This window comes from Chlorocebus sabaeus, chromosome 19 (assembly GCF_047675955.1).
Source record: "Chlorocebus sabaeus isolate Y175 chromosome 19, mChlSab1.0.hap1, whole genome shotgun sequence".
Lineage (NCBI taxonomy): Eukaryota > Metazoa > Chordata > Mammalia > Primates > Cercopithecidae > Chlorocebus > Chlorocebus sabaeus.
Window position 1 is genome coordinate 13685863 of NC_132922.1, and position 11604 is coordinate 13697466.

The 11604-nt window shown below is 52.8% G+C and overlaps 1 protein-coding gene across 1 annotated transcript; it reads left to right on the forward strand.

Moving 5' to 3' along the window:
* The first annotated feature begins 2338 nt into the window (after nucleotides 1-2338).
* Nucleotides 2339-11017, forward strand: C1QTNF6 (C1q and TNF related 6). Its single transcript, XM_007975692.3, has 3 exons — nucleotides 2339-2745; nucleotides 5466-5703; nucleotides 8410-11017. The coding sequence occupies exons 1-3, from the start codon at nucleotides 2695-2697 to the stop codon at nucleotides 8955-8957; spliced, it is 837 nt and encodes a 278-aa protein (XP_007973883.3). The 5' UTR covers nucleotides 2339-2694; the 3' UTR covers nucleotides 8958-11017.
* The last annotated feature ends 587 nt before the right edge of the window (nucleotides 11018-11604 follow it).

Consider the following 11604-nt stretch of genomic DNA (forward strand, 5'->3'; position numbering starts at 1 on the left):
TTAGCTATTTACAGCTTTTAACAATTGAGTAAAGTATGCTCCTATAAGAATTATAAAACAAAGTTTTGTCCAAAAACAAAATTTGGAATATATTTTTTTCTCTCTACCTGATTTCTCCAGAATTTGGAAACTATTTGTGAGTGTTCTTAACTTATGGCAATATAGTTATTTGCATAAGTGCAGTAAGAACCTGTTTTTCCTTCTTTCTTCTGTTTTTTTTTTTTTTTTGTAACAGGACATAATTGGAGAAACTGGTTATTTAACAAGGGTTTGACTGGAATGGCATGCTTTCAAATGTAAATAGACTTCTTTAAGGAATTAAAGTTGACTAAGAGAGCCAATAAAAGCCCCTTGGAAAAACTGGTTTCGTACCTTGTGTCCCTGTATGGGGTTCCTGACCTGTGGTAAGTAAAGAATGTAACTTTCTGACAGGCCCAGGAGCCCCAAGTTATCTTGGGACCTCAAGAGGAGAGGAATTTATCTAACTTATACAGGTACTTGCAGGCATAGGTAAATCCATGGCTGGGCTCAAAGCTTTAAAACATCTAATCAAAGATACCTTATGAAACAAAGCCAATTTTAAAAGGAGCCTATATGGCAAATAATTATATTTGCTGCATTTTATGCAAATAATGAAGCCAAGTATAATGAGACTAAAGCTTATTTTGCAAATAAATTGGTCCTACAATAATTTTTTTTTTTAAATGGGAGATTGGAGAGAGAAAAACAATGTTTCAAAAAATATGGTACACCTGTCATTAGATTCTAGTCTTATCCATTGTTTTTGAGTTTTTTCCTGCAATTTAGATTGACCTTCCTCCTTTCTGTGAACCAAACAGTTATCTCTTGACTGTTTCTCATCAGAAACAAGAGGGATGGATAACATAAAAATCTGGAGCAGTATCTAATTCTGGGCATGTATTGGAATCATCTAGCAACTCCATATCAGCTCGTCTAGCAATTCCTGTGACTAAGAATGCCTAACCTCCTGGGAATGCAACCCAGTAGGTCTCAGCCTCATTTTACCCAGTAAGTCAATACTAATTGGCATTCTTGCCCAGTTTATGGAAAACCTTCTTATTTGGTTTACTTGGGAACATTTTACTTATTTTACTTTGCTGTTGTAGAATATATTGCTATTATACTCTTTGTGTAAGAATGCAAGATAAACTTACTCAATGCTTTCTTAAATTGAACACATATTAATCTTCCAGATATCACCTTTTGTTAGGACTCAGAGTTATGAATAACTCTGAACATACCAACATTTTCTTACTGAGTTCCTCTTTGCACCAAACACAAGAGACTGTAATAGTTAGACAGGAATATTATCGCCCCTATTCAGGCTGAAGAAGTTACAGAAGATGGATCTTCGTCCCTCTATAACCCTTAAGATTAAGGGTTCCCTCGTAAAAGAGAGTAGGGAAATATGTCAGAGGTGTTTGAAATAGGGCAACCCCATCTTGAATAGGGACTCGGTAAAATGAGGCTGAGCCCTGCCAGGCTGCATTCCCAGGTCAGGCATTCTTAGTCACAGGAAGAGACAGGAAGTTGGCAGGACTGTTATCACAAGATACAGGTCATCAAGACCCTGCTGATAAACAGTATGTGGTAAACAAACCAGCCAAAACCTGCCAAATCTAAGATTGTAATGAAAGTGACATCTGGTCATCCTTATTGCTCATTATATGTTAATTATAATGCATTAGCATGCTAAAAGACACTTCTACCAGCACCAAGACAGTTTACAAATACCATGGCAATGTCTGGAAATTATCCTATATGGTCTAAAAGTGGGAGGAACCCTCAGTTTCAGGAAATCCCCACCCCTTTCCTGGAAAACTCATGAATAATCCACCCCTTGTTTAGCATATGATCAAGAAATAACTATAAAAATGGCCAACTAGCAGTGCTTGGGGGTGCTCTGCCTATGGAGTAGCCATTCTTTTGTTTTTTTTTGCTTCTCTAATAAACTTGCTTTCAGTTTGCTCTGTGGACTTGCCCCAAATTCTTTATGGTGCAAGATCCAAGAATCGTCCCTTGGGTTCTGGATCAGGACCCCTCTCTGGTAACAGTTGCATGATACCTGAGGAGGTCAGCCTGGTCATTCCCCCAACAAACATGGGTTAAGCCCTCCCATGTGCCTGGCACAAAGGGGGCTGAGGACTGCAGTTCTGGAACACCTAGGCTCTGAGAGGCGATGTGACTGTGGTAGCAGGGCCAGGATTCTAGCCTGTGGCTGGAGGGCCAACACCTGCACCTTCTCTGCTACCCACCCTGCCTCTATGACTCAGAGCAATTGAGCACTTTAGCTCAGGTTGGACTCAGGGCTGCCTCCCCCTTCCTGAGCAACCTAGGGGCTCCTCTGCCCCATCCGTGTGTCCATTTCCCAATCATCAGGGAGCCTCACATTCCTCCCTGCTCTGACTTTCTAGGCCTTTGAATCAAACAAGACCCCATTGGATCACCAAAGAGTTAAGCAAAGGAAATCTCTGCCTCCCTTTATCTCCGCAGAACCCAGAGGCTGAAGGGGAGGGAGCAGGGAGGAGGGGAAGTGGGAAGCGGCTCTGCCCGCTCCCTCCGCCCTCCCTCCGCCCTCTCTCCCTCCATCCCCTCCTCTCTCCCTCCTCTGCTGGGCCTGGGGGTCTGGGCCAGCAACTAGTATTGCAGACATGGGCCAAGGAGCCAGAGGCCATGCAGTGGCTCAGGGTCCGTGATTCGCCTGGGGAGGCCACAGGACACAGGGTGAGTGACCAGAGGCTCCTCAGCTTGGGGACTGGGGTCAGAGCCTGGAATTCCTCTTCTCCCTCCTTGCTTCCTGGAAGCATCTCGGGCCCTGCTCTCTCCCTCTGACTGGGACAGCCTCTGCAGGCTCTCCCCTCCACATTTCCTCCTGCCTCTGGCTGAGGGCTGCGCTCCACTGCTCCCGGCTTGTGCCCGCCCCTGCCTGGGCACACACAAACTCAGCTCTGCACGGCCTGCCTGGACCGAGAAAAGTTGCCCTGCCGCTCCCACCCCAAAGAGGTCCCAGCTCCCCAGTGGAAGCAGCAAGGACCCCAAAAGTCCTCCCTATGACTTGGTCCCCACACTTGGTTCCTGCCTGGCACCCACCCCCAGAGCTAGTTTGTGATCCTAGCTATGGTTATGATTCCTCGTTAACGGCTTCCTGATTCCTGCTCCCAGGCCACGGTTCTGTGTCTCACAGCCTTTGACTCCCATCTGGCTGGAGCCAATAGGAAACAGAAATGCTCCCAAACCATGCCAGTCCTCTGGGAGAAGTTCTCCTTCCCATCCCATGCAGGCATAGGGAAGAGGTCAAAGCACACTTTTTTTAATTTTTATTTTTTAAGTCTTTTATAAGGCAGGCACTTTCTCTGCATTGAAATCCTTCCAGATTACCTGGGAGGGAGAGGGAGGTGTCATCTCCTTGTAAGTATCAAGGAGCAGGAAGCCCAGAGAAGTTCAACCACTAGTCCTAGGTCACACAGCTTGCAAACTATTCTGGGTCTCAGATTTAACTCTAAGACCTCAGCTTTTCTCATGATGTCATATCTATGGCTGGGAAAAAGAAGGAAATTTTGGGATTTCCAAAACCACTGGGATTTGTCATTTATAAGTAAAAGCTGAGGATGACAGTCTCAGACAGGCAGGATGTTGACCTCTGAGGATTTGATCTCCTTATTGAGCAGAACCAGGAACCCAGCCAGGCTGGGCAGACAGGAGCTTGGGAAGAGTCACCTCCAGGAAGACAGAGGTGGCTCTGGAGATTCCCTGCCCACACCCCTTCTCCTGCTGCTACCACCCAGCTCTGGGGGTGGGGGACAGGGCTCCTGCCGCTTTATTTATTTTTAATTTTAATTTTTGAAAAATAGAGACAAGGTCTCATTTTGTTGCCCAGACTGGTCTCGAACTCCGGGTCTCAAGTGATCCTCTCTCCGTGGCCTCACAAAGTGCTGGGACTGCAAGAGTAAGTCATTGCACCTGGCCATCCTGCCCCTTTAAAACTCTGCCCTCACCTCAGTGCTCAGCTGAGATAGGGTGGCATTTTAAAAAGTAATAATTGTACCTTGTCTACATGTATTAACCACAAAAAAAATATTTTTGAATTCTACTAAATGTTAAAGGAGAACAAAAAGGAAATAAACAAAGAAACGCTAGAAGTGTAAAAACCAGTCTGGTTTCAAAAGCAGAGTTTCTGATCCTGTGATAACTCGGGGCCAGCCCCCAGAAGCTGCACCACCTCAAAGGTCTTTGCCCGGCTTCCTGCCCACCCAACCCAGGCCTGTCTCTAGCGCCTGCTGTCCAGGCTACTTCCTGCCTCTCTCCTGGAACCCTGGACCCCTTCCTGGACAAGGCCGGAGACAGAGATCCTCACCAACACTTACACTTTTCTGATCCTTTAGAATTTTTCATACCTCCTAGTCCTACCCCTTAATTCCAATCTACCACCTTGGCATCTGATTGGCAGGTCTACGATGATTGACACAGCCATCTTCCAATGAATTAACTCTCTCTCCAGAACCCTCCCTGCAGGGCTTCTGGATAAGGTTGGGTTTCATAGGTTGTTGACTGCACACAGGTGCTGAGCAGGGAGGTGGGCTAGCGCCAGCCCTTGCCAAGCTGCACACCCTCAGCATCACGTCCTTCCAAAGGGGACTCTTACCATTTCGAATATTTCCAGAGGGGCACCTTCTTTACTTTGCACAAAGGCACTCTAAAGACTAGCAATGGGCTGTAGTCAAGGACCCGGTATGCCTTCTCTCGATTGCTCAGCGATGCAATGACGCCATCGCCGTGCACCACCCCACATGCTCTCATGGATATTGCTTTTTGTCTGCTAGGATCAATGAACTCTCCTATCTCTTTTTGCAGAACTATGGTGTTCTCATGGCAAAACATGGGCTCAGCCATCCATCCCCTCTCCTGAGAACAAGCCTACAGAATCCTCCACGTTTGTCCCCAGTGTTCACTAACTTCTGTCCTCCTGCCCGAGGGGCATGTGTTTGCTGGCGATAGTGCAGTCGGTGGCAAGAAAATGCCAGAGGGAGGTGCGTGGGCGGGAAGGCATTTGATGGTTTCCTGGGTTGCCACCCATGGCCAGCTGGGACATCTTCTCATCTGCCCAAGCAAAACCTTCCTGGGATCCCTGTCTGCTCTCGGCTGTGGCTGTTTTCAGAGGGGCTTCCTCCTTCTCAGGCTTGCGTGTAGCAGAAGCCTCCATGGACTGGGTGCCGGGAGACTCAGCACCCAGGCCCTCCCCTGCCGCAGTCTCCTCCTGATCTTGGGGAACAGCTGCTCTGTGGAGTTCTCAATCTTCTTGTCTGATAGATGGGGATGATAACTTTCCCTCTGGAGTTAGGTCAGGAGTGCTCTGGCTGGGGGAGGCAGCACACGCCCACCCCAGGCATCGGCACATAGTAGATGTTGAGTGAAATATAGTTCCTGTCCCTCCTTCCTTGTTCCAGGTCACCATGGGGACAGGCGCCCTGGGTCCCCTCTGGGCAGTGCTCCTGCTCTTTCTCCTGATGTGTGAGGTCCCTAAGGTGGAGCTCACCTTTGACAGAGCTGTGGCCAGCGGCTGCCAACGGTGCTGTGACTCTGAGGACCCCCTGGATCCTGCCCATGTGTCCTCAGCCTCTTCCTCCGGCCTCCCGCACGCCCTGCCTGAGATCAGACCCTATATTAACATCACCATCCTGAAGGGTAAGTGCCCTCCCATGGGGCCTGGTAGTGGGCAGGGAGGGCCAGAGAGCTGAGGTGGAGGGAGTAGAGGGCAGGACAGAAACCTGTCCAGACTCCTCTTTCATCCTGAGTTACTGAGCCCCAGTGTGAGACAGGACTTCCAAACATTGACGACGGAGTGTGAAAACAGGCCAAGATGCCTCCCACCTGAGCGCCTGTTCTCGGTGGGGAGACGGGGCATGAGCAAGAGACACATCACCTAAGTTAGTGGAGTGGAATGTTCGATGGTGATCAGTGCTCTGGGAAACAAAAAGGAGCTTCAGAAGTGTGGGTCTGGGCTGCAGGCTGCATATTGAATGGGGTGGTCAGTGGAGGACCCATGGAGCACAGGCTTCTAAGAGGTGGCAAAGGAGCCTCCTGGCAAAGCGCACAGCTGGTGCAGCGGCCCTGGGGCAGGGCTGGGAGATGCACCAGGCTCAGATCACATGGGGTGCTGTCACCACTGGCCACCGTAGGGACTTGGGCTCCGCTGAGTGGAGTGGGAACAGGGGCAGGTTTGAGTGGGAGAGGGACTTGATCCCACACAGGTTTCAAATGGATCCCTCTAATGTCATGTGGAGAGCAGCCAGTGGGGGCCAAGGGTCGGAGCAGGCTGCCCTGTGGGGTCTGTCCAGATGAGGGCCGTCCAGGTGAGGGCTGTCCAGGTGAGGGCCATCCAGGTGAGGGCCGTTCCAGTGAGGGCCTGTCCAGGCGAGGGCCTTCCAGGTGAGATCCTGTCCAGGTGAGGGCTGTCCAGGTGAAGGGTGTCCAGGTGAAGGGCGTTCAGGTGATGGGCATCCGGGTGAGGGCTGTCCAGGTGAGGGCCATCTAGGTGAGGGCCATCCAGGTGAGAGCCTGTCCAGGTGAGGGCCATCCAGGTGAGAGCCTGTCCAGGTGAAGGCCATCCAGGTGAAGGGCGTCCAGGTGATGGGCATCCAGGTGAGGGCCGTCCAGGTGAGGGCTGGCTACCTGCTCTTTTAATTGGACGTAGAGGGACTCGCTTCCCTTCCAGGCTGTGGTGGCTGACAGCTGTGGCCAGGCCTTGACATTCTTAGCTTCGGTCTCTGCCTGCAACAGCCCGTGAGTTCGATATTTTCTTATTCCTCCCACTTTGCAGAAGGGGAAACTCAGTCTCTTGGGGCCACACAGCTGTCAGGGACGGAGCCAGATTTGTTCCTGAGCTCTCCCTGGGGACACTCCACTGCATAGCCAGTGGTCACCTGGCACCTGTCCTGCCCTTGTTCTGATTTCATGGGGAGGACATTGCTCTTCCTCACAGCCCCCTCCCCACCCAGCCTCCCCAGGGCCGAGTTAGCTCTCTGCATGAGGTTGGAGAGGTGCCTGGCTGCTGATGGTCCCTCCTCATTACCCTCCCCAAACCCGGGGTCACTGCTCCTGTGCCCAGCTCAGCAGCCTGCTGGGAGCTGGGTAGGCTGCCGTGGCTGAAGGACCCTGCGCTGGCTTTGGGAGTCCTGGGTCCCAGCCTCACCTCTTCTGCTCCCTTGCCCAGTGAGTCAGGCTGTTCTCCCCTACCCTGAGCTTGCTGCCTTATTTGTAAAAAGAAGATAGCCCCTTCCTCCTGTCCACCCTCCACTCCTTCCTTCCCTTGGGCTGGGGCACGGCAAGCTTTCTGCAAACACTCTGGAGCTGTGCAGGTGAGGACGCGGCTCTCCAGAGAGGCGGTGGAGCCAGACTTCTGCAGAGCTGTGGACTTGCCCTGCCCCCGTCTCTGGGCTTCTGCCTCAAGGGCCTGTGCCCTCCTTTCTGCCCCCCTTCCTCACCTGTGGAAAACACAGGGACTTCTAACTCATGCAAGGGTGTGGTTGCTGGTGTGACTCCAGGCACTGTGACAGGTGGCAGGGAGCTATGTGACGTCGTGTCCTTCCAGGCGTGGGTGGTCACCTGCTTTTTTTATGTTCAAAGTCAGCCTGGACTAAGGGCTGGGCAGGGCTGTGCCTGCCTGGGGGCCATTGTAGATGCTGCCAGACCTCAGAGCAGGTCGGGATGGGCCAGCCATGCTGGGTGAACTGTCCTGCCTCTTATTTGCAGAGTTTGCAAAGTGCTTTCCCACAGGACATTTTGTTGAGAGCTCGCAAACACCCCTGAGGTGGACATCATCCTGTTTAAAATATAGACCAGAAAACCCAGACCGCAGCCGTGGAGTGCCCCAGGTCACACGGGGCAGGACTGCCAACCAAGGGCTTCCTGGCTCCTAACCTGGGCTTTTCCTCCAGGTGGGCAAAGGTATTTTTCTTGGCTTCTTCCCTGGGTCGGAAATCCAAAGTACCTTCCAGCACACCGCACATCCCTGCCAGCCTGGACTGCGCTGTGGTCCTGGGGTGGGGGTCTGGGCCTGGCCTCCCAGAGACAACAGTCGGACCCTCCCTGCTGGGTGAGGGGAAGCCAAGTCACCCTGGGGACAGACCATGTTTTAAGTCCTGCCTCTTCTGCTCCTGCACTCTGTGGCCCAGGGTGAGTCACCTAACCTCTCTGTGAAGTGAAGACGGTCATGATGTTTTCTTTAGGCATGTGTTTGGGGAGGTGATGTCTGGCATACAGTAGGTGCTAAATAAATGCTGCCTTCTTCTCTGGGCCAGGACAGGGGCAGCGCCTTCACAGATGAGTGTGGGCACCTCCTTGGAGCAGGCTCAGATGTCCACCCTGACTTGTCCCTTTTTATCCCCACAGGTGACAAAGGGGACCCAGGCGCAATGGGCCTGCCAGGGCACATGGGCAGGGAGGGTCCCCAAGGGGAGCCTGGCCCACAGGGCAGCAAGGGTGATAAGGGAGAGATGGGCAGCCCCAGTGCCCCGTGCCAGAAGCGCTTCTTCGCCTTCTCAGTGGGCCGCAAGACGGCCCTGCACAGCGGCGAGGACTTCCAGACGCTGCTCTTCGAAAGGGTCTTTGTGAACCTCGATGGGTGCTTTGACATGGCGGCCGGCCACTTTGCTGCTCCCCTGCGCGGCATCTACTTCTTCAGCCTGAATGTGCACAGCTGGAACTACAAGGAGACGTACGTGCACATCATGCACAACCAGAAGGAGGCCGTCATCCTGTACGCGCAGCCCAGCGAGCGCAGCATCATGCAGAGCCAAAGTGTGATGCTGGACCTGGCCTACGGGGACCACATCTGGGTGCGGCTCTTCAAGCGCCAGCGCGAGAACGCCATCTACAGCAATGACTTCGACACCTACATCACCTTCAGCGGCCACCTCATCAAGGCTGAGGACGACTGAGGCCCTCTGGGCCATCCTCCCGGCCGGAGAGCCCAGGTGCTGGTCCCGTCCCCTGCAGGGCTCAGTTTGCATCGCTGTGAAGCAGGAAGGCCAGGGAGGTCCCCTGGGACCTGGCATTCTGGGGAGACCCTGCTTCTTTCTTGGCTGCCATCGTCCCTCCCAGCCTATTTCTGCTCCTCTCTTCTCTCTTGGACCTATTTTAAGACACTTTCTAACCTAAATATTCTAGAACTTTCCCAGCCTCGTAGCCCAGCACTTCTCAAACTTGGATATGCACGCGAATTACCCAGGGTTCATGTTAAATGCAGATTCTGACTCAGCAGGTCTGAGTGGGTCCAGAATTCTGTTTCTAACAAGTTCCTGGGTGATGCTGATGGGGTCAGTCTATGAACCACACTGGAGCAACCAGGTTCTAGAACTTCCTCAATATTCTAGTACTTTCTGAACATTCTGGAATCCACACATTCTAGAATTCTCCCAACATTTTTTTTTTTTTTTTTTTTTTTGAGACAGAGTCTCGCTCTGTTGCCCAGGCTAGAGTGCAGTGGTGCGATCTCAGTTCACTGCAACCTCTGCCTCCCGGGTTCAAGCTGATTCTTCTTCCTCAGCCTCCCTAGTAGCTGGGATTACAGGCGCCCGCTACCACACCTGGCTAATTTTTGTATTTTTAGTAGAGACGGATTTCACCATATTGGTCAGGCTGGTCTTGAACTCCTGACCTCAGGTGATCCACCTGCCTCGGCCTCCCAAAATGCTGGGATTACAGGTGTGAGCCACCGCGCCTGGCCTCTTCCAACATTCTTAAATTCTCTCATCCCTCCAGGGCTCCCCATGCTATATTCTCTTTGCCCCCTCCCCTTCTTCTCTTGCTCAGGCCTGCACCACTGCAGTCACCATTCATTTATTCATTCATTAAACACTGAGCACTCACTCTGTGCCGGGTCCCAGGAAGGGTGAGGGAGTCAGACACAGGCCCTGCCCCTGCCCTCAGTGACCAGCCAGTCCAGCCCAGGCGGGGAGAGATGTGTACATAGGTTTTAAAGCAGACCCAGAGCTCACTGGACCCTGTGTTCTGGGTGTTCAGGTGCTGCTGGTCCTCCACTACCCACTGCTCCCCAAGGCTGGTGGGACGGGGGTCCCAGTGGGAGGGGCGGGTATCCCCTTTCCGTTCCTCATCCACCTGCCCAATGCCCATCGTTAAAGCAAACCTCAAGGGGCCTTGGACAGGTCAAGGGTTCTGTGAGGAGAGGACCCAGGAGTGTGGGGGCATTTGTGGGATGAAGGGGTCCCCGAGGAATGGAGCCCACACCCATAGCTCTCCCCACAGCGGATACGGCAGCCTGCGAAAACTGCCCTCCTCACTGGGATCCCCTTCCTGCCTCCTCCCAGGGCTCTGCCAGGGCCTTGCTCAAACCCCCACACCAAAGGCATCTGAAGTTCAGTTTTCCCAGGGCCTCCAGCTCCCCTCAGCCACTGATGTCTGTCCCCAGGTGCTGTCTGCCCCTCACTGGCCCAGTGCCCTGATTCTCCAGGTTTTATCAAGGTGCTAAGGCTCCGGTGGGCAGCTCCTCGTCTCAGAGCCCTCCTCCGGCCTGGTGCTGCCTTTACAAACAACTGCGGGAGAAGGGCCAGGGCGGAAGCCCCAGGCTTTAGAGCCCTCAGCAGGTCTGGGCAGCTGAAGCAGGCAATTTTCTAGTCACTGGGAGAGGCGGAGCCAAAGGAGGGACCTCGGGCCTTCCATTTCTTCTTCTTCCAGGGTGGGGTGACCTGGTGTCCCCCTAGCCTTGCAAACCCAGGTGGCCTGCCCTTCTCCCCAGAGGGAGGCGGCCTCCGCCCATTGGTGCTCATGCAGACTCTGGGGCCGAGGTGCCCTGGAGGGTGATCTCTGGTGCTTACAGCCGAGGGAGCCATGGCTCCATGGCCAGATGACGGAAACAGGGTCTGACCAAGTGCCAGGAAGACCTGTGCTATAAACCACCCTGCCTGATCCTGCCCAGCCTGACCCCGCCCCGCCCTGCCCTGCCATCCAGCATGATTAAAGAATGCTGTCTCCTCTTGGCGATTCAGACTGGTTCTTTCTGCTCACAAAGAAGCGAGCCCCCGGGTCACTCACGCAGCCGGCGCGCCTTGGAGCTAGTGGCACCAGCATAGAGTCAGCCGTGTCACTCTCTGGTTGTGACCTTGGGCAAGTCCCCACATCTCTGCACCTCGGTTTCCTGTCTGTAAAATGGGGACGATGGTAATCTACTTCATGCGGTGGACATAAGGATCAGATGCCAGGTTGCCTGACGAGTACACGTTCATGCTCAGCATCTACCAAGCCCCCACTGTGTGACGCAGAGCTGAGCACCTGTGCCGTTTATGCTCCAGTGAGGCACACACAAGCTCCCCTACTTCCCGCCCCAGGGACTCTGTCACATGTTTTGTGTTTAATCATGATAAGAGAACTGTTGGATCTTCTCTGCAGGAAAACACACACTACTACATTGTATAGTGGAACATCTTGATGCGGTCTGCTTTTTTTTTTTTTTTTTTTTGAGACGGGGTCTCGCTCTGTCACCCAGGCTGGAGTGCAGTGGTGCGATCTCGGCTCACTGCAACCTCTACCTCCTGGGTTCAAGTGATTCTCTTGCCTCAGCCTCCCAAG

Excerpts from the sequence above, each read along its gene's own strand:
- C1QTNF6 (XM_007975692.3), top strand. The coding sequence starts at position 2,695 with ATGCAGTGGCTCAGGGTCCGTGATTCGCCTGGGGAGGCCACAGGACAC. Across the intron at positions 2,746-5,465 it reads GGGAGGCCACAGGACACAGG|GTCACCATGGGGACAGGCGC; the intron begins GTGAGTGACCAG and ends TCCTTGTTCCAG. Across the intron at positions 5,704-8,409 it reads TAACATCACCATCCTGAAGG|GTGACAAAGGGGACCCAGGC; the intron begins GTAAGTGCCCTC and ends TTATCCCCACAG.